This window comes from Grus americana, chromosome 4 (assembly GCF_028858705.1).
Source record: "Grus americana isolate bGruAme1 chromosome 4, bGruAme1.mat, whole genome shotgun sequence".
NCBI lineage: Eukaryota > Metazoa > Chordata > Aves > Gruiformes > Gruidae > Grus > Grus americana.
Window position 1 is genome coordinate 7,733,093 of NC_072855.1, and position 23,314 is coordinate 7,756,406.

The 23,314-nt window shown below is 37.2% G+C and overlaps 1 protein-coding gene across 5 annotated transcripts in view; it reads right to left on the reverse strand.

Annotated features, from left to right (window-relative positions):
• CTBP1 (C-terminal binding protein 1) overlaps positions 1-23,314 on the reverse strand; it is a 249,104-nt gene that overhangs the window by 179,677 nt on the left and 46,113 nt on the right. For 3 of the 5 annotated variants that reach the window (XM_054825633.1, XM_054825636.1, XM_054825635.1), the window contains exon 2: positions 10,328-10,488. In XM_054825633.1, the coding sequence (XP_054681608.1) occupies positions 10,328-10,385 (58 nt within the window). In that variant the 5' untranslated portion in view covers positions 10,386-10,488. Of the gene's footprint in view, positions 1-10,327; positions 10,489-23,314 lie in introns of those variants that run through there. The other 2 variants (XM_054825644.1, XM_054825639.1) reach the window with 2 other exon arrangements.

The following is a 23,314-nucleotide window of genomic DNA, read 5'->3' on the forward strand; positions in this document are numbered from 1 at the left end:
CTTCAAAAAACTAATCCTCTTTAGACTGATGACGATCTAGAACACAAAGTTTCCCCATTCCCAGGCAGGCAGTCTTACCTACCGAGGAGCCTCTGTTAAAAGCAGTGCTGCTTTGCAGAAGCAACCTTAAGACTCTCTGGTCTAGGGAGGGAACGTGATTTGAGTCGGGTGATGGAAGGCGCTTCCTTGGCCAAGGAATGACCAAGTGGCACTTCTTGTTTCTGTCTGTAATATCTGAGCACCTTTTAGACAGATTTTCCAAGGAAACCAGGCTTACGTAACTGTGTCTGTCCATCTACCCCTGGGGCCCTCCTTAATTAAATCCTTAACTTGCTAGCAAATTTCAACTGAAAGCTGCCAGTAGTCTCAAGGAGAATTAAATTCCTGTAAGTTTCATTAAGGAAAAAAAAAAATGCATCCAGATGAGATGACAGACTGAAATGAGAGGTCCCGTTTTGTGAAAGGCTGCAGTAGGACATCAGCAATGATCCCTGCCATGACACCAGCCGGTCCCCAGACACGTACTGACCCACCAGCACAAAGGCATCTCAGGCCAAGCCAACTCCTGCCTTATGAGAGATACCAGGACAGGAGACAATGCACATGAATGTCTTGAATAAAGCACCATCGTGCCTGCTATTGTTCTGTAAAAGGGGGTCCAGATGATGTGTGCATCTGTCTCCAAAAAAACTAGTTCTGTTTGAGGATCTTGCTCTGTCATAAACACAAAATGAATGTGAAACTGCATGCCTGCAAGAGGAGAGAAAATGAAGGTGGCCTTAAAGTGTGGAGGGAACTTAAATTTCACCCATGAAGTGCAAAGAGATTGCAAGGTGCTGATGAGTTTTGAAGTACTGACACACCTACCTTCCCCGTAAGTCCTAACTTTGGGTGTTTGTATCCTTTTGCAGATCTGGACTGACGCATGTTGCTAGGCTGCCAACAACTGCCAGGCAACAAATCACAGCATGTAGGTTGAAGTCACACTTACAATGCGACATATTGAGCATGTTTTATTGTTAAGAAATCGCTAATCTGCGTTGTCATAATCAAATGTAAAATATGATTATGTTTTTCCCAGGGTGGGGGGACAGAATAAAAAAACCTAAATCATTCTTATTGCCCTTCCAAAGTACAACTTATACACTCATTCCTCAATCTGTTATAAAATCAAATTGATTTCAATATTAATGAACAAAGCCACTCACGTTATACAACATGTAATTAAGATTCCTACTACTTCTTTCTGAGCTCCCTCTATTCATCGCCCCACCAAATTATTAAAACAAAGCAGTTACTATGGTAATTAATTCATTCTCTGCATTATTATAGTTTCTAAACATCAGTGTCTAGTCATTCTGACTTACGTGCCCTAAATTCCAGTTTGAAATTCTAAACTTTTGTCTTGTTTGTCAGAAAAGCCCTGTACAATCTATGCATTCATGCAGATAAGGATAGCTAGAGTGCAGCTGCTTTTGTTTACTGCGACAAGTAGTAACTGTTACTAAATTATTTGAGTTTGATAAATTGATGGTGCCTGCACACAAGCGCAGAGCAGCAGTCCAGGAGCAAGCATGGGAGTTTGTGGAGCGCTACACAAACAGGCAAACATGACCATCTGCAGGTTAAATAAACTACCAACAACAAAAAATGACTGGCAGATGTTGTGGAAACTAAGTAACACCTGCCTGAGTGGTATTTGATACCCAGAAAAAACTTACATGGGTATGACTGATGCAATCTTCAAGAAAGAAAGGAACAGCAGGGGACAAGAACTAGTGATAAAATTGCCTGGGAAGAAGTTTTATTAGCATTTAATAAAACTTTTTCCTCAAATGTATACTCCTCAGCAGAGACATTTATCATGTTTTTAATTAACACTTATAATTATTCTTAATTACCTATTAAAAGGAGTCATAGTCTATTTGTATTTGAGTGTCATCTAGCATACAAAGAAACTTTCTGAAAATACAGGTAGGATCAAAAGAGTCTTTCCTCTTCATCTTTGGATGTCCTGCTGCCATTGCCTGTAATTTTTATTGGGGTTTTTGGTGCGTCTCCATTTAATTGGCAGAATGAGAGGTTTGTAAATTCAGTGCATAGGATGATACTTTGAAAAATAAGCATCAGGAAAAGGGGAACATGAGCAATTTTGAACAGTTAATTTCTGGCTTTAAAAAAGCCAAACACGTCTACTCTAAGTCACAAGCCATTTAAATTTAATTCTAACAGGAAGGGAAGGAAGAAGGAACCTTCTGATTTAAGCATCCGAGCAGGGTCATGAACCACTGCAGAGTACAGTGGTATCAACAGGCACGCTTTACCTGCTGCAGATGCCAGGTACTTTCACAGTTAGCAAAGCCTCGCTTCTTAAAGGGATTCCAAGAGTATTACAACAGCCTGCTGTTATTTATATCGCAGTGACTCCGGAAGTCTCCGAGTGACTCTTTTCTGTCAAAGAAAGAAAAGGCAGAGGCGGAGAGGCAACTTTGTTTTCTAACCTGCTACCTGACTTGGGAAGAGCTAAAAGATAACACACTGGTTTCTTAATTCCAAATGACCTGTCCATTGGGTCACAATGACTTTTCTAAGGAGGAGAGAGATCTCTGCATGATATTCCTCCCCTGGCACAGCCTCCATGCAATTCCTCCTGTTTAAGGAGAGGGACCTTGCAAGTTCAGTACTGACCTCACAGAACAAGGACGGAGAAGCAGATGCCTTCAGCATTAGAAGACTGTCTCGACTTTTATTTTCTGGTTTCCACTTGCATGATCACACTCCCATCCTGACTGCACTAAGGGAGGAAACAAAATAAATTCCTTTTTTGCATCTCAGACTGCACTTCCCTAAGGATGGGAACTGCCTCTCTGAAAGCTGAACATGTCTGCTTTAATTAGATGACTATTTAAATTTTTCAGCATGTTTACCTAGACACTTAATCTTTGTACAGTCCAGTTTTCCAGAGCAGAGTGTAAAACCATGTATAAATCTAGGCCTTTCAGAGCATCTTCCCTTACCCCAGGCAGAAATAAGTATATATTACCACCAAGGACTTCGACTTCTAAAGCCTTTGAAAGTTTTACTAGGCACTCATCCGCACGGCATAAAAGCTAATTGTCTATTCCAAAAAGTTTTTTAAATTCTCTGAAGATTACTCAGGAATTAGATAAGTAGGTGTGGTTAAGTATTGGATTCTGATTCAAATATATATGATACTAAAAATACAATGATTAGAACCCTGTAAACCTAGTTTCAACCTATATTGTTTACTGTATTTAACACTGTCTTGGATACTAACGTTAAGTAAAACTATTTTGACTTTATTAGAGCAGTAAGATGTAGTGCTCTGGGTATATAGCTGAACGTAGCTGCTGACTGTCACAAGCAAGCAGCATATTTTATTTCAATACACCAAAGAAAATATAACCATACAGATAAAATATGCAGTGCTGGACACCACAAAACCACAGCTTTTCTTTAAAACATTCATGACTTAAATCAGTGACCTGAAGGTTTCAGCAAAATTTGAAAACCTCATTGAGATTCTTTTCTCTGTAGGTGTGGGGTTTTTTGGCAGGTTTCTTGTTAAAATAATGCTTTTCATTAGCAGCTACTGTTCAGCATCATTTAGGGCAAAATGGGCTTTTAAGCTAATTTTCTTTTCATACAGCTTCCATTGTTACTAGTAATACCTCTGTAACATTGTAGTAGCCTAAGTGCATGCAAATTCAAAAGCTGTTTTGGTAGCACATAATGAAGATTCAAATTACAAAAGCAGGTTACTGCAGCAATCCAAAAAGCAAGCCAAAACCACCTTGCACCGTAAATACTGAATATTAAGGATAAAACCAAAAACCAAACATAAGCCTGTGCATAAGCATTTCAACTATAATTGTAATGAGATAAAGGATATTTTACCATTGGGGTAAACATACCCCAAATATACAGATAACTTTCCCTAATGTATGCTGAGTGGCAAATGATCTTGTGATGTGACCATTCATGGTAAAATTATTTTCATTTTATTATTTCAAGGTCAACTTATCTTAGTCCTTTGAATAACCTCCCTGTTCTTTGCAGACAACTCTTATACAACAGGTAAAATATTTTACCTAATTCTCTGTATTTCAAGCTCATAAAAATATTTTCAAAGTTCTTACTTTATTATATAAAAATAGCGCTGAATTGTTAAAACACTCTTGTATGCAACACGAGAACGTATGCATTTTTATTTTAAGACACTTGTATCAAAGTAACTTGAGTTACTCATAGAATATTCTGCTTGGGTTATTCATAGAAAACACTGCTTGCTTAACCACTTTCATTTGTTACAGTTGAAAGATTTGATGGCTGTTCCTGCAGAAAGATTTTGGTAGCTTTTACTACCTGATTCTTAATTTAATTTATACTGGATTGCTAGGGAGAAAAGGAATTTTCGCCAGTTCAAAATCCTTAATTATTTGCTGAAGGCATTTAAGGTTAGAAAAATCACATTTTCCTGAAGGTTAATTGGTACTTTATGAAGGAGCAACTTTCACTTAGGAAACAACAAATGATAAAATATTAGGAATCTTTTAGCTCCCTCTGCTGCCCTAATCCCTCAATAAGCTTTCTTCTAAAGTCTGTCAGAAAGACACCAAGCATCTAGGCAGCCCATTAATCTCCTTTTAAGAAACACTTGGCGTATTTAGTATGCCTAGTACTAAGATCAGTATGCGTAAAGAAAACCCCATGAAGTACTACGTGATTTACAACTGTCTGCACGTTTTATTTCCTTTCTTTCTCTGATATCTGCAGCGAGACAGCTACGAACATCTTCAAATGTGGATGTCAGTTAAGAAAACTGACAAAATTTTCCAAAGAACTTGATGTCTGCAATTCCCACTTACATAAGAGCTAAGTGTACGCACTGCCTAGAGACATTTATCCCCCTTCCCTTTTATTCACTAATCAACTTACACAGTACATACCAACTTTAGTAAAAATCCTTTTTTAGATTCAGGGAAAGCCCAAGCACTGCCAAAGTAGGCTATCTCCCTTATTAATTTGCAGAAAACTTGTCTTAACTGCCTAACTTCATAACTGCAATGGGTCAAATCACAGTTTACGCAAGCCAGATAGGCACCATCAGTGGTCATGAAATAACACTTGGTATTTGTCAGTCTGGTACTTTCCACTTGTTAAGAAGCCAAGCTCTCTATTACATGCACAAGAAAAAAATCAGGCAAGAAAATGCATTTTTTTAAACTAAGTCACTCTCTATTTCAAGATTTTTTTATAAATTGGGAAAGAAGGAAACCTAATTCAATTCATTCCTTTTTTTTTTTCTCTGCGCTCCTCCTGGAACCATCAATATACCGCATCAGCGATTAAGTGAAGAAAGGAACCTCATGTTATATAGCACCCACAAGCAGAAAAAGAAACTTTAAAAATACAGATGTTTTCTTATAGGGAATGAAAGCCTAGACCATATCCTTGAAAGGAAACTAATCCTTTATCATGCACTTTTACTGTCCTTCAAAGAGCTTAACACTTGGTTATTTGCCAGCAATCGGACCTTCCCAAAGAAAGGCTGTCCTTCATAAGAGCAAAAGATGACAGATTTTATCTGAAATCTCAGAAACTCATCGCATTAATACGCACTTTCTTTTCCAATTTATGATCCCGACTAAATCATCCTCTTTTCTTAATAAAGCAGCACTGTTAAAATAACTGAAATACAATTCGAGTTTTCTTCTGGGTACCTTTAAAAAGGAAGAGGCAACCTGCGTGTAAAGAATAACCTCTAGGATGTATACCAGTGCTGCATAAGAAAGAAAAAGATTTGTAATGGTTGTCGAGAAGCTCCGAGGTGTGCAAAGCTGCTTTTTTCTTTCTCAAAACCAGGACTAGAAAAACATGTAACATCTGTCTAAGGGCATATGGGGTCTTCACAGATTTGTTGAACTTGCATATCCTAAAGTCTTTGCTATAAATATCGTGTATGAGATGCTCTGGAAAGAAATTTCTGGTTTCGAGCGATCATCAAACTGGAAAAGTCACTCTCAGTTTTGCAGTTACAGTTCCCACATTGTGCAGTAGTTGTTTAATCCCCACTACCTCTGTAAACAAGCAAGAAGAAAGGTAAGAAGAGACACTCATCTCCTCCCAGTTCCACCGATATCCCTAAGCTCTCCTCTTCAAAGAGTTTCCTAAAGCTTGGAAACTCACCAAAAACAGTGGCTGACTGAGCACTATATATCATACAATGTAGTGAATTTTCTCTAAATACATTATGCCCATAAATACATCAAGCCCATTCACAGACAATTCAGAGGAAGTAAAATTTTCTTCACGCTGTAGCCACCTTCTGTTGTTGCCTTCCTATTTCATCTATTAGCTCGCAGCAAATTCAACAGAGGTCAGACATCCCCAAGGTAACTTCCAAGCAACGGTCAGTAAAACATACACACATTTAATTAAAGATTTCTAGAATATAAGCAAATACACAGCATTGTTTACAGTTCTGTTACAATATAAAGTACAATAATACCTTAATTAGAAATAACAACTTTTCAAAATGCCAAAAACATTTAGAATTTTTCAAACTACCCACAAAGTGAACACATTTTATTTTTGCACTGTGACACTTCCAACTGTTCTGCCAAATGCATACGACTATAATTATGCTTTGCAATCACCAGCATCACCGGAGAGGGGGACAAAGAACAATATAATCACTAACTAATTAATCTTTCACATGCCTTGATACTATTTATCTTCAAGGGAAGAATCCTAAACTTTATTTTATCAATTGTGAAGCGAGTTTAATATTAGCATCTCAGAGTGCCTAGAATCATGTCTTTATGCTTAAGTAGAATTCACAGCTACCGGTGGAAGTTAGAAATCAGAATTTAGTATTTGGCTTGTGCAGGGACAGTCTTCAATTTCCATCATCTAAGTAAACTCTAGTTTACAGAGCTATATAAACGGGGATGACAAAGCAGATTTTATACCACCCTTTTGAGATGATACATGCAAGTACATGGCAGACCATTGAAATGTGCAAGAAAATATAATTGCAAACAGCTTCAGGATTAATAGCAAATATTCAATTTCATATTTAGAGAAAACACTGAAGGGAATCATAGGTACCTCAGAGACAGAATTACTTACTCAGCTGTATTAAAAAAGAACTAATTGCTCCCAAAGTAATAGGATCAGGGTTTTTCTCTGCATTGAGTATCAACTGCAATTTAGTATTACTACTGCCATACTATCATTAACTCACAAGGTAATAGTAAATCCAGTGATGCCTGTTCAATTTGTTGCTTAATTTGCATGAGTAGTTACTATAAGCAAGTGTGCAAATTACCTAAAGCCACAGGAAAGCAGTTTAACTTATGTAACATTTTGCACGCACAGTTATCTAACTTACAAGAGCTTTTGTGGCAATCCATTAACTCCACAGAAAGAGCTGTGTGCAACCCTGCGCATATGTTCTTAACATGAGCATTTCATTTTGAGAATCAGGCCCACACCACTCATTACTCAGAAACTGAATTTCAACTCATTACCAGCCTCTCCTCAAACACGGATACAAACAGTAATGAAATGCTGTATGTCACTACCAGAATGACACCGACATCTCTTTATGGATATAATAACATATTAATGTTTGCCCATCGCAAGTTTTTATGTTAAACAATTTATTAAAAAAATATATAGTTAGTAATAGTACTGGTTAGTAAATCATTGTAACCTGTTTTTAAGTGGAACTTGCAATAAAAAGAAAATGCATCTTAACCTTTTCCCTCAGAAGAGAATTATTTTTAAGAGAAGAAAGCTATACATGAACTGATGAACAAAAAAGCTGACACAGAAGATAAACCACCTTTAATAGCTATACAGCTCATTGAATTTCCTGAGCTTTGTAAAATGCATATTTCTAAAATATAAAATGTTTAGGTTGTGTTATGGAAGGCACATATATCAGAGAACAACTCTGCATATTTAATTTTGAAACCTGAACAGGACCATACATAGGGAAAAGCCTTTTTGAAACAAACCGGTCCTGTAGTTTTTATCCCACTTTATGCAGTTGCAGGGATAGTAATTTAAAAACATCAGCCAGAGATGTGTTTACAGACCTCAAAGACCATTTGAACACTTGTACACACACACACGAAAGAGCAGAAAACAGCTCGAACATTTTAAAGAGCCAAATTGGGTCCTGTAACCATAAAACTTTAAGCATTTTTCCATATCCACTGTTTCACCCCCTCTCCTCTTGGTCATCTTCTGCCTGGTCTTCCCACTTTATTTTTCCAACACAGCTATTTGTCTCGCACATGGTAAATGGGATTAGGAAGCAGAGGTGGCTAAACCACTTTTTTCCTACAGTATTTTTCAACTGGATCAATGCCCTACACTGCATAGCCGCACAGATTTTACCAATAGGATGCAGTGAAACATGCAGCGCTGGGAAAAGCAAGCCAGACAAAAGGCACTGATTAAACACACATGAACACGCAGCCTAGGGGAAGCCACTATTTTTAACAGTCACAGTGGCTACTCTATCCCTGATAACATTCCTTCCCACATCATCACAGACCTTGTTTTCCTCTTAAACTGTCTTGTCGATCAATATAATAAGCCTAAAAGGAGACTGAAATTCCACAAAGTGGATTGAGCTGATCTAACTGCTGGCTGCCATCAAAAGGGACGGGTGTCTCCGTCCTCCTCACAATTTGCCAATTCAGTTCACTGACACAGGTGGGGGGGGGGAAAAAAAAAAAAGAGTAAGAAATTGAGCTCTCTGTCAAGTTAACAGTCTGCATTTTTTACTGAGGGGTCAGATACAGAGACCCCAGGATGAGGACCTGAGATCCAAAACCCTGAAGCTGGGAACAGAGAAAAGAGGGCCATGCACTGCACCTGCACACCCCTAGGTAATTTCCAGCTGATCCAACTGCAGAGCTGCCCGGAAAGAGGGGCAGCCTTCCCAAATCCCCCATCCTCAGTAGCCAATTCTCCACCACTTTGAGCAAGGATTAGTCTCCAGCGAACAGACTCCACTGACTGCCTGGCCAACCAGTCTAGGTGGGACAGGAGAACAGTTTGGGCCAGGCAATCAGGGGCAGGCTTGGCCGGTTTTAGAAGAGACTAACAGGGAGATTAATCATCTAAACCAGCAGCCTTTGATACTTTGATGAAATGTCTCTTTCTCTGGCTACAACAGGGTAAACGGTCCCCTTGTTGATCCTTTCCAACTGCCCCCTTCAATGTGACTGCCTTTGTCAGCTGAACAGTGACCTGGACTGAGGAATTTACCTAAATAGAAAATATACCAACAAAAAAGTTTCTTTTTAGTATGAGTCATCTTCTCAATCTAGCTCATTATACGGTTACACTCATGTTGGCACAAAAAAAAAGGAAAAAAAAACAGGGACAGAAATCAGCTGCCAGGGACACCAGCACAGCTGCTAGAAAAAAAAAAGTCTCAGGACCAATGCGTGGAGGAGCGAGTGTTTTAACTGCAGTTCACTGCTTCAGTGTTAGACACAATGCAGAGACCACGTGCCCAGAAGCCTGTACACTTTCTCCCATCGTACCAAAATGGGTTAGTAAAGATATTTAGCTATTCCCTTTCTTTTTAAGGAGAAGCTAACATTTTAATATAAAATTCATTTACCACTATCATTTGTATATATTCTTAAAAATAGTACACCTTATCCCTCAACCTGATTTCACACCAACTCTAAAAATGAGTAAAGAATACTAGGAGCATACAACTCAGTCATTTGTGACTTAAGCTAAAATGACTGACCCAAATGATTACATTCCTTTCACCAGAATTCAGGGTATTTTTATTAATACTCATTAAAGTTTGGGGGTCTTCTGGGATTTTTGTTTTGATTTGTTTTCATTTTATTTTCTACTTCCTTCCTAGAACCAGATATAGGCTGTGAAATCCATCTATATGAAGCACACCTGTAGAGAAAGACCCTAGAGAGCAGTATGTGTCATCTAAATCCTTTTGCAATAGCTATTTTATATAAAACCACAATCTTTCACAACGTTCGGGTAGAATACTGTAAAATACTAAGTTGAAAGCAAACTTAACTACAGAATAGTACAACGTTCACACACTAATTGCTTTTATATGTCTCGATCTCTTTTCACCCAAAATCAGCATTTGTGCACAGTTAATATAATCCCAACGGGAACTGCAACTCAATTAAAAATACACTGAATGACCAAAAGAAAAAGAGTTCCAGTCTCCAGAAATATCAGTAATCCATTATATTAATTGACGCAGTTAACATTAGAAATTGATATGTCCAACCTTCAAATATGCGATCCAGACGTTGCCGCTTCACTTTGTGTTTGTCCATTAGAGACATAAGAGTGGAAGCTCAAAGAACGTCCCCACACAGCTTGGTGATGGTCTTCTCAAGCCAGCCAACAGTCAGAAATGCTTATGGTCTTTTAGAAACTTAATTTCACCTGTGAACAGAAAGATAACACTTCTTAAACTTTAAAATACAGGAATTTTTTTCCCCATCTCTTTGCAGAAAGATGATCTATTTAAGCAATTAAGAAAAAACCTCCAAGTTGTTAAATCACATTAGGTAGCCTGGTATTTCACAAGAAACTGTCTTCTAAACACATAAAGATGCAAGCACACAGCACAGCTCAAACAAGCCAGTGTAAGAAATGCTTCAAGACAGCTGCTTTTTTCCACCTTTTGACTCTCAAATACTTTTTCCCCCTTTCACCGCAAACGGAGCCAGCTAAGGAAGATATCTTGGGCAGGCACAGGTACGTGATTCCCATAAAATGACAGAAATGCGGCCACCCGGAATGACACAATAAAGCCATACACATACTTTTCCATCCTAACACTTCAGCCATCGAGAATACTCTTTTCGTTTTTAACTTTTAATCTTTCAATGATAAGGAAACCAGAATTTGATACTTGGAAGTTGAAGGAAACAATTCAAGGGGCATAGACCCGAGGAAATGCACCACGGTGACAAGACAGAACGCCAACATCTATATCAACTCCATGGCATTTAAAGCAGGTTTATGCATGACTAGGCAAGCTCTTTGGCAGCAAATACAACTAAGCACTTTTCAGATACCGTGTAGCTGGGCAAGACAGCATAAGGGTATTGCAACAAGCAGTCTGCGTTTTAAGCCAAACCACTGAGAAGCAGGAAGGGGGATGGGGAGAGAAGAAAAATCCCTCAACATTGATTTAATCAAAGCAATAGATTATAAAATGAACACAAGCAAGTAGATGGGGTAAAACTAAGCGTACAGATCCTCTAAAAAGCATAGTCAGAGCACCTCTTTTATCCTCCTTGAAATATCTCAATAGATTTGAGAACCAAACTCGGTGAATGCTGTATTACAAGCACAGTGCACATTAAAATGAGCCAAAAAAATCCACTTCCCTGTTTCTTTTTATTCCTGCCCAACAGCTTTCAACATCAGTGGATAGCATTGAATGGCCTCACAAGTGACTGAGCCTAGAAATCTGCTTGTTTCTTTCTAGAGGCTAAACTTTTCTAAAACCCAACACAGACACATTTCATCAACTTATTGTGAAGATTCATGCTCTCCGAGTGAAATGATAAAGAAAAATATTTTGAATATCAAGAACTGCACATTTGCATTAAAATAGGTATCTTTACAAGCACTACCCTGCTTGGTGCAAATGGACTTTGTTAAAAGTTCCTTTCTTTGTGCTTATTTTCATTTAAAAATGGAGTTAATGTGCAATATTCATCATGCTGTTAACACTTTATTCAGCCTCATCCTCCTCTCCACTTTCCCTCTACATCTTTTTTTCTTTACCCTCAAATTCCAGATTCTTCTGCTGCTTTGCATAATGTCTGATTCCAAGTGAATATAACATCCCATCATGAATGGGAGAGGAAAAATTGATGAAGAATGTAGAAGCCCATTTTTTTCCCCTTTAAAAAACAAAAAGAATGCTGCCATTTTAGAAATTTTCTGTTACATTTCCCAACGCTGATTATTCTTATAAAACACAACTTTCTTCAACATTGAATGTGGCTCTGTTATAAGGCTGCACAAGCATTACATCAAATCTAACATGCATTTTAAAATCTTAACTATAGCCACCTGCCTTTCCTTAAGTCAACACCCCAAACTTGTGTAGAGGATCGGTCCCCAACTAGTCTTTAATTTATTTATCACTTCTGTTTTATAATCTACTTCCTTCAGTAGTCACACAGAAAGATCTAGAGGATAAGAAACATAAACCAGAATAATGAACATTTTAAATACTAGTCTTGGTTTAATTTTTTATAGCTTATTTAATTTCCCATCTTGTAGAAACATATACGCCTGCTGGCCTCCTTGTGCTGTTTTGTTTATTCATTCAGCAAAAGATTTTTCCACTGTAGTCATTCTATGTACAAAGCTGGATGACAGCTGTAAAAAAACAGACCATCTGTAACTATTGACCTACCACTGAAAGTGTCACCAGATGTTTTCTATCTGTCTACAGTAGCACCAAGGCATACCAAATAAATCAAGTAGTTTTTTCTTTTTAAAAACAATTTTAAAACAATGTTTTTCACAGTAAGTTGTCATAAGTTTCAAAAAAAATTTTTTGAGCAAAAAATTAAATTAACATGTTAACACAGTTCTAAATTTAACCCTCATACAGTTTTATTATACTTCATGTTGTAACACAAAGAGAAGATGATGATAAGGGAAGCATTTCCCAGCAAAACAAAAGCCTTATATAATTATGGGAGCATTAGTTACTGCAATTACTAAACCACAACATGAATAATTGTATTTGAGAAATTCACTGAAACTACAAGCACACTGCCTAATGAATTGAAAATCAGAACACAAAATACAAAATAGTATTTAAGAGCAGACTTCTGTAGTTCAGTATTTTAAGATACAGTGAGAATCCAAGTGATTTAAGAATATATAGTGCTTATCATATGTCAAATATTAGCTACAAAGCCATATGAGATACCACCAATGTACAGAACTCTTGAGTAGTACAATTTTAGATTAAAATATATACACTGCTGAGTTTTTTCTTTCAGTTAAGCGGATGATTCCAGTGTTTTTTAAAGAGAATATGCCTCGAGTATTGCAACCTGGAGCATTTAGCTCTTTCTTGAGAAAGGAAGAACTTTACTCTGAGACTTCAAGATAAAAGGAAAACAGAATCTCCCAACATTTTTATAGGAGAGTGAGCAAATCCTATAGACTAAAACAGGAATGCTAAGTAAATAAGTCAACTTTGATTTCAGTTTTCAAAACAGATAATATTGGTAACAAAGTAAAGGATAAACATAAGCTCCAAGTGAGAAGATTTGAAGCAAGGCCCATTCAAAACCCACTATCTTCTCTCCAGAGAAAGATGATGAAGAGAAAGCAAACTAAGAAAATTTTTTTTTTAAAGGCAAACCAGCAGGCTAATTTTAGATATACTTGTAGGTGGAGACAAACTCCAAATTACTAAGGAAGAACTCCCATCAAACCCGAAAGGTTGCAGCGTGATGTGTAGGACCATTTCCTTTGCATCTGTCTAATGGGAGAATTTTGCATGGACTGAATCGTGTTTCTGCTAAACTGAAAGGGTGGGGAATGCCTACCAGAAAAACTGTAAAGCATATCATGCATAACCTCTGATTAGTTAGCCCACTTGCAAAAAGATTCAGAGTATAAACTCTTCTGAGTACAGGCTTTTACCTACACAGCTAGGAACAGCAGAAGGCTGGTTTCTACCTTTGCCTCACTGTCAGCTTCTGTTGCATGAAAGGATTTGTAGGCTGTCCCAAATCAGATGATGAAGCACAAAGAATCCAAAACAGAAATGAAATTCACAGAACAGACCGATAGATCATTAACACATCGAGAATAAGGTCATGAAGTTTCATGTTACCCTTAGGAATCTCAATCTTCATTTAATTTAACCATTCTAAGATATGCTCTTTGGTCTGAAACTACATTGAGTTGCTGAAATATTTTTTCTTTCTACTATCTACTTTCAAAAGGTATAAAATAAGGCTATCTTAAGAAAAATTGTAAGCTTATATTCCATATTCCATTGCCATCAGGTTTTGAGGACTTAAATTTATTTCCTTCCTACCCAAATCAATAAGATCTTTATTTTCCATGACACCTCACAAGTCTCAAAATGTCCATTCTGCAGAGCCCTGGAAGCAATAAGTGAAGATAATGAAAATGCTGTTCCTCTTGTAATGAATATTTTAATTATCCTAAATAATTATACATTTTTCAGTAACTGTTTGTTTCAGATAGTAAAACAGATCATCTAGTTCCAACCCCCCTGCCATGGGCAGGGACACCCTCCACTAGATCAGGTTGCCCAAAGCCCCATCCAATCTCGCCTTGAACACTTCCAGGGAGGGTGCATCCACAACTTCTCCGGGTTACTGTTGTAGTGTCTCACCATCCTTATTTATAAAAAAATATCTTCCTTATAGCCAAGTCAATCATACCTACAATTTCATGACAAAACAATCAGTCATCTCTGAGCTGGATGGTGTGCTCAGGACAACTGGGGCTGCTCACCAAGCAGAAGGATGCCTTTTGCAGTGACTACTGTTGCAACTGTATGACCACCAATGTGAATATCTTACCTCACATTTGTTCACTTGAACAGGTGAGAAACAACAGTTTGGGGTTTGGGTTTTTTCTTTCTCTTCCCCTCACCCAATGATGTTTGAATCTCTCTTCAGTGAAATGACCAGAAGGGCTCACAGGATGCACACCAGCTTCGTGCCTGGATGCCAGATATTCCTAGCACATGAGATATTCTGTGCCACAGAAGATGTGCAGCTAAAAGCAGAGCACCAGGGTACAAATTTAAACCATACGTTCTGGAATTCTGAAACCCATTTTATGGACTTGACTCTTCCCAAAGCATAAAGGAGGAAGCTTTTCTGCAAACCTAACTCAATGCACAACCCAGAAATAAGAATTATTCACACTACAACAATTGATGTTCCTTAGAAATTAAGTTTCAAGTTTTTCCCTTGTTTGGGAAAAGGACAGGCTACAACATACACTGAAGACAACTTAAACTGTGAGAAAGCTGTTGTTGAGAAATGGAAATTTATCTAAATTTCAAAACATTTCTCTAGTACAAAACAAAGTATCTCGTGTTCAGCAAAAGAGAGGATAGTATCAAGTTGATAAACAGCAGAAAGTAAAATGACATGTAAAAATGCTAAAATGCCAAGTCAAAGAAACTAGCTTAATATTCAAATAAAAGCAAAGACACATTTACATAATAAAGAAGTCAACTTTCTGAGAAAGATAAAATAAAGCTGAAGATGTATGAGAGAAACATTCTATTTGAAAAAGCTCTACAATTTGTAGTTGAACATTTCTAGCATCAATAGCAGCAATATTGGTTCTCTATAAAACAAATTTTGGATCAGAGGAATGGTGGTTCATAATGGAAGTTAGGTGATACTTCTATCTTGCTGAAGTTACACAGTTCACTACACCTAAACATAGAACATAAATTTAAGATTAATATCTGAACTAATTTTTTTTGCATGTTTCCTCAAAATGCAGCAGTAGTAAGACTGCTACAACAAGACTGGAACATCATTATTCCAAAGTTCTACAGGACAGCATTTGTTCTTACATTTTAGTTCAATAATTCTTTTCTGGAGATATTGTGACTTATACAAACAACTTCTGCAGTGTAAAACCATCACATCACTTTCACTGTACTCAAGACTACTCAAAACTACTCTTGCAAAGATATAAGCTACATTTAAAAATGTGTGGCCTAAAAAGCAGAACAAAAAGAGATTAATTGCCAGAAGAAAAAGTATTAGGTCAGGCTTTCTGTGCAAAAATTGAAGTTACTCCATCTTGTCTTACAAAAACTAATACTGAATTAAGAAGAAAATATATAATTATATTTGCCTGTCAGACAATTTATCCTGCCATTAAGTGTGGTTAAGTCACTTTGCCTTACCATTAGATGTCAGTACAGTCTAGGAGAAACTGTACAGGGAGCTTTAAAATCAATAAATTAATCACAAAAGTGAAGCGATTACTGAATCAGATGCCAAAAAGAACGTTAGATACTCTTCAGAAAAGGACTGAAACTCCAAACATTATAATGGCATTACCTAAATCTAAGATGCACTTATCTTAAAGATGGACAACTAGAAAAACTGCCAGGACAGACAGTAAGTATGGTCCAAGCCACAGAATAACTTGTTGAAAAAGGAGAAAGAAATGCACTGGTACTCCCCAGCCTGAAGAAGAAACGACTGTGGGGAATATAACAAATGCATATAAAATATGCACCATGTCTCAATTCAATGTCTAAGGACCACATAGGGAAACAGTAAGCCAGCGTATTAAAAACAAGAGGAAGCTTTGTCACGGAGTATGTAATTAAATTGTAAAATCTGGTGTCACAGGTATCACGGATGCCAAAACCTTAAGTGGTTCTTAAAAGGAATTAGAGAAGTTTATGGAAAACCCATCAGTGGTCACTGATGGTCACGATGCAAACCCAGGTCAGAAATCCATAAGCAGGTAAATGACAAAGGCAAGAAAAATGTCCGTGCATGCTTGCTTTGTTTTCATACATAGCAATCGTTGCACTATGTTATGCTGAGCAAGCCATGGAAGGAGCTGCTTCATGAAGAGCAAGAGCAGAACAAAGATGATACTTTTCTTAAGCATCCACTAGTGGCCACTTTTGGAGACAGAGCAGAGGACAGATGGACCTGTGGTCCCTTCTGAAACATGGGCACACCTTACATTCTTAGGAAATGCAAAGATACCCTACAAAAATGGACTGAAATGTAGAAAGTGACGTCCACAGCTCACAGGGATACACAAAAAACATCCTAAGACAAAATAAAAGTGAAATGAGTTGGTACTATTATGCCTAAAAGACACTACTGGAATCAAACTGAGTCTCTCCGATATAGATCATAAGAGACACCTAGAAAAACATCATCATAAAAAACCTGCCAGTACCATAGACTTCACCATAATACATAGTAAGCTCTTCCAACAGCAAGTGTCCTTTTTTACTGACTGGTTTTGCTTAACTGTCACTTTAGCTTAAACATCCAGTCATCACATTTTCTTACAGCTTTGCCCAGCAGATGGAAGAACTCCCTGATGTTCTTTGCACAGGTACCTCTTAGGTATCGCTAAGCCATCTCTTGATCTCCTTGCAGGAGAGACCAAGCTCCTTGATACTCTCCTAGAAAGTCACGTCTCTGATCCTTTGTATCCTTAAAATCAACAGCAAGTCACTAAAGTACTGGTCAGAGTGCTAGAACAAGATAAAGCCTTGCAGGAGCAGTTACATCAATATCCAGTGCAGAAGAACCTTTATTGCTCTCCTTCACAGTCCTTCACATTCTGGGACCACACCTAAGATGAAAGACTTTGCACTTGGTTCAGCAATTTATTCATCACTGGGGCAAACAAAACTACTACTTTTTAGGATGGGGTGTTTTGCCCTGTGAGTAGAGCCAACAGTCTCTCATTGTGTATTTATGAACTAAAATTTGAACACAATTTGACAGAGTAGAGGTTATCAAAGCAAACTTGATTGCTCTACGGCACTTCCATCTTTTTTTTATGGCATCAGCAGTTTTTGCTATACTTATCAGTGAAGGATTTTTCCTGCTGATAAAAATGTTCAAACTAAGGCCAAGAATGCCCCTTTTCAGCATACCATTAAAAGCAAAGCTGATAGGCTTTTCACCTATTGTCCACTATTTTTTAATACTGTAACTTTTGTACTATTCTATGTTTTCAGTCAAATTACTTTAGTATCAAATAAAACATCTTCCAAAAATGTAGCGTAATATTTTGACAATCATAAGCCCTTATTTTTATGGCACATGATTACAAAATGGTCTTTTTGACAGGAAATATGGTGAAAACAGTAGAAGAGGTTGTGATAGTAATTCTGTCATTATTAGCTTTTTATGAGATATTTGTCTTCACCATAAGTTTTTTTTCCAAAGCTTTTTTTTCCTTAGTAGCATTCTCTCTCAATTATAGATCTGTCCATAAGCCAAAAATGACTCACTACTGAAAATGTATTACTGCAGATGTGTATGACTACAGACAGATGGGAAGCATCTCTGCTAACTCAGATTTCTAGGTCATGAATAAAACTTCATTCAGAAGCTCAAACTATGATTAGAAAATTATTAAAGACTACCTACGTGAGACACCTACATTTTAAGTAAAATTAAAAAGATATCCTTAGTGTGAGAAAACACTCATTGAGCAATATTACAGCTATGCTCCTCATCAACCAGTATTTCTAAAAACTTCATTTCAGGTATTCAGCACAAGCTTCTTCAGAAAGACTGGCATTGTGACACGCCTCGATCTTACTCATGAACAGATTTAAAGGAAATGAAAATTAAGAGACTGGTGTGGTCTTTCTAAGATTATGAATCTGATTCGCTCATGTGTTGAATTCCTGGCTTTGCCTCTTACTCTCAGACCTGAGACGTACAACCTGGTGGTTGCATTCTTCATTTCATCCACTGCTGGTTTGGTTTGTAAAGCAACACACATAGGCATACCCCAGCGCACGGGGATACTGCAGTACCTACTGTTTTACAAAGTATTTTAAAACTCCCAAATAAAAACCATTTAAAAATGTCAAATAAGTGGGTGGTTAGATCAGCGCTGAAGTTATCACTTCTGTAATTTTTGAAGTCTGAAATGAAAGAAAATTACATTGAAAAAAGATCAATCTCCACTCAATTTTTTTCTGAACAGGCAGAAGAGCTGAAAACCTCCCTCCCTTTCGGAGAGTTGGATGCAAGAGACTGTGTAAATGAATGAAACAAAATCTTCTTTTTGAGAGACAACAGCAGTGAAACTGAACTGCCTCTACAGGAAATATTTCAAAACACAAGATTTTCATTATTTGAAAAGAAACTCAAAATTAATAATATGTATTTAATATTTTAGGGCACCTGAGAAAGCATAACAGGATGCAAGGAATTAGTCACAGCTCATGACGATAAAAAGGCTAATGCCTCGGTTAATGAATTCTCTAGGAAAGGAAACAATTACTGGTGCATTTCACGAATCTCCATTGCTAGAAAGGATTTGAACCAGCAGTGAGAAAAAACTACTTTTAACCTTTTATTGATCTATTGCCTCTTAATTTTTTTTTTTCTCCAAGAAAGACACCAACACACATCAAAATGCCAGGCACATGGACTGCATGCGTACTCCGTGTGTGAAACTGGTTCCTCTGTCACAGATCTACTATTAGTAGTAGTCCATGGATGTCCAAAAAACTGTGCTTTACAGATTAATATTACTGATTAAAATAACATATGCTTGTTCAGTGGAAAAGAGCAAGGAAAAAAAGAAAAAAGTTATATTCTGAAAGTGAGTAAGAAATCATGGCTAAAGACATTTAGGTTATAAAGTTAGTAAGGGCTAATTAAGTTTAGAAAAAGAGCTGTGGGACCTGTTTTTTCTCTGCACCAAAAAGCCTACTATGGTATATATGTACACACATGATGCTGTAAGAAAGCATGTTAAGTACTGGGAAAACATTTTTTGATATCGAATATTCTACAATTGAACAGTAAACTGTTTGGGCAATATATAAATACCATGATTGCACCTCATTTCTTCTACAATAGGCTTTTTTATACTGTTTACAAACCTTAGAATATAAACTTTTTTCATACAAAAAGCTAACAACTTGTATTTTCAAAGTGTGCAGTACTAGAGCACTACATTGGATACCTGACATCCTTCATGTAAGGCATTTTGAAGACAAGTATAAATTCATCTTGTAATACTCTGTATTAATTAGAATACACATTATAGACTTAAAGAATGGAAGTTTAACTGTTTAACCAAGTAGCTACTGCAGATATTATCATTTTTCCTCAATTACTAGAAGAAAGAAAAAGAAAAAAAAGAGACTTTGCATGAGTAGACTTCCAGGGACTGTGTTTCCAGTTGTGTTCTGGCTGAAAAAAGAAAATACCAAGGATAAAGCTCTGCTGCTATAGCTCCTACTCTTAAAACTACCGTAACTCTTCACAGTCAGAATAAAAGACACTTGGTCTGGGTGAACTATTGCTTGCTTAGGTGTCCTGCTAAAACTACATTTTTTAGTAGCACATAAATTACAAACAGATTTTTTAAAAATTGTACATAGCCATACATGAATTACACATGTATTTAAAAAAATGCAGTCCAAATGCTAGACCATTGCTTTCTCCCACTTTAATGAGAAGACAATTGCTACCACCTAAAAAAAGTAAAATGTTAAATATCATATGCATTTACTCTGCATGTCCCAGGAAGCCACTTTTAAAAGATACTGAATTGTGCAGGTTATACATGATCATTAATAACATTTAGCAATAGCTTTTCTACATTTCTTTGACAATTTTGATATCAGTAGAATTATACATCTGGTACATAAATCTTTTAGAAGCTCATGGGTGAGAAAATCTAAAGTTCTTTAATGAGCAGGTATAGCTACATGAAGAATAAATCTATTTTTTTTTCCCCAAGTACACCACCAGATATTGCCAAAATGTTTTCCCTCCTTACTAAGCAGTAAAAACTTAGTGATAAGACAAGAGACCAAACAAGTGACAAGTTCCATTTACTTTAAAAGTATTTACCCTTTATGTTTTAACTTAAACCACCTTTGTCAAACTTTGCACCTTCACCTCCTACAAACCATAGAATGGTTTGGGTTGGAAGGGACTTTTAAAGATCATCTAGTTCCAACCCCCCTGCCACGGGCAGGGACATCTTTCACTAGATCAGGTTGCTCAGAGCCTCATCCAACCTGGCCTTGAACATTTCCAATGATGCGGAATCCATGGATGCACATCCACAATACAACACTAAATTTTACAGATCAAAATCAGCTTGCAAGTGCTGTAGACTGAAGCTATAAAAAAGAAGCTATTAGAATACCTATTTGGCAAAACAGAAAATACTACTGAACTCCACAAACATACCTACAAGTATAATTACCAGATTATTTCCCACTTTGGCTCCGTCACCGTTGGGCTCCTGGAAACAGCTATCTGGCCTTGAAGGCATCATTGACCGTCTTCCCACTATCACAGCTTTCATACTAGACTACAGAAACTGTTTAATTGGTAATTCTTTTCCCCACATTTGGGTGTCAATCTACATCTCCCGACATGACATTTCATTAAGAGATTTCCAGCCAGCTACACTCCCATCTCAATCACAGTAATATAGAGCATTTTTACACCTTGCTAAATTCTGTAAGCAATCTCCATCGCAATTACAGGAACTGCTTATGTAGAAGATTAATGCTAGTGGCTAGGATACAGTATTCTTTAACGCAATTAAGTGCGGGGAAACGAAGAATTAAAAGTACAATTCGATAGTCTCATGCATCTGAGACTGACATTGTATATGATATATTATAACGAACACTAGCATACACTACTCATTTTCCAAATTGATTATGTTTTGTCTATATTCAGCATTTAAGCTCATCTGCTCTTTCTTTTATTCAGTAGTGGGGAGGTGGAGGAGAGAACTAGAGTCACTACAGGCTGCTTCTCTACAGAGTTCTGCAAAATTGGCTTTTCAGAGAGATATGGGGGTATAGCTTTTAAACTGGATTACCCCTCTTCTGTTCACACACAGTGGTGAGATGTAGTGTCTCTCAAAAGACCTTCAAAATTTGGGAATCACGTTCTTTAACTCTATATTCAAAAGTCCCATTCAAGAGCTCTTGAATGTCACAGAGCAGCTGCTTGGTTTTCGAGATGCACTTCAATGCAAAACTACTTTATCTTTACTGTAAAACAATTTAGAAATTTGCAGAAGGGGACCAACAGGCAATTGTGTTTTCACACACTGTAATCATTAAGTAGGTGTAACAAATCTTAGAAAGCTTCTTCACGCTCACGTCAGGATCCAAGATCCCTACATCACACATACCAAAAAGCTGGCACAGTAAGTTGGTCCAAATGCACAAGCTATTTTGTTTTATTCCAAAAAGGTTTCAGCACAACTACATTCATCATAGTATCTCGGTATCTTTCTGCAATATAACTGATATAACTATAAATTTTCAGTTTATTCTCTCTCATATCTGGGAGGAGAGCTGTATGTGCAGCCTACTATTTTTAGTTTCCTTATTTGAACATATATGCTGGTTTGTATCTTGTTACAGAAAAAAGATCAAGCAAGAAGTGCACTTGGCAGCTGGTCTGGAAAGTGATAAGACCGTAAGAGTCTTTAATGGAAATTCATTTCAGTCCCATGCTACACTAGAAAATAAAATTTCCAGCCCATATTAACTTGAAGGTTAGCTCTTCTTGATTAATTAGAATGATCCTGTTACTGAAGAGGGCAGTTTTTATCTAAAAGTTTTAAACTATCTTGAGTTCATAACATTTTACATCTTGAAGATAAGGCCAAAACCCTGAGTCTAATATTCTCTCACAAACTAAGCAGAGACTTTTAGAAAAAATGTAAAATGACTGAAAGCTAGACAAAGTAGCTTCCATTTCTCAAGAAATGTGTTCCTTACTTCTGGATGAAAGCCGAGAATGTGAGACAAGAGAAGCAGCATTGCACATAATATCCAGCACCCAGGCCACTAGTTCACATCCTCAAACCTTTTAACCAGTTATCAGGCAGATGATTAAACTGAAGTAAGAACATTTCCTTGTAGGACTCCTTGTAGAAGAGATGTGGTGGTGGCATACTGTGTCACTATATACTGAATACCTTCTTCAAGAAACTCTTGAACCATTTTAGTGTATTGATCTCCTGTCAAAGAGAAGCATGACATTTCTTGACTACGAGAAGGCCACACTGTCTTCAAGAACGAGAGGAGACATCCACTCACCACTCAGCAGGTTCCTCAGTAGTGCCCTGTGTTGCTTTCCAAGGCTATAATGCTGACTTTTAAAAAGGTCTAGACAAAAATTTACATAAATCAGATGAACATCCCATTGATTTCTGGTGTACTATGAGCTCCTCCAGTAATGTCGAATGATAGTTGGCTGCAATCAGAGTAGCTGGAGAAAAAACATTTTTGCAGTACTGCATTCAGGAGAAAAACCACAGATTTCTTCCATGAAAGACTCATTGTGCTACATTTGATTATCAGTAGTCCAAGTTGCTCATAACTCTTCTGCAGGCCAGCTACTCCAAAAATACTACTCATAAAGGGTATTCATCAGAAAATCTGCAGTGATCACTGTGCAAAAACTTGTTCTTGGAATCACGATTTCACAGCTGGGGA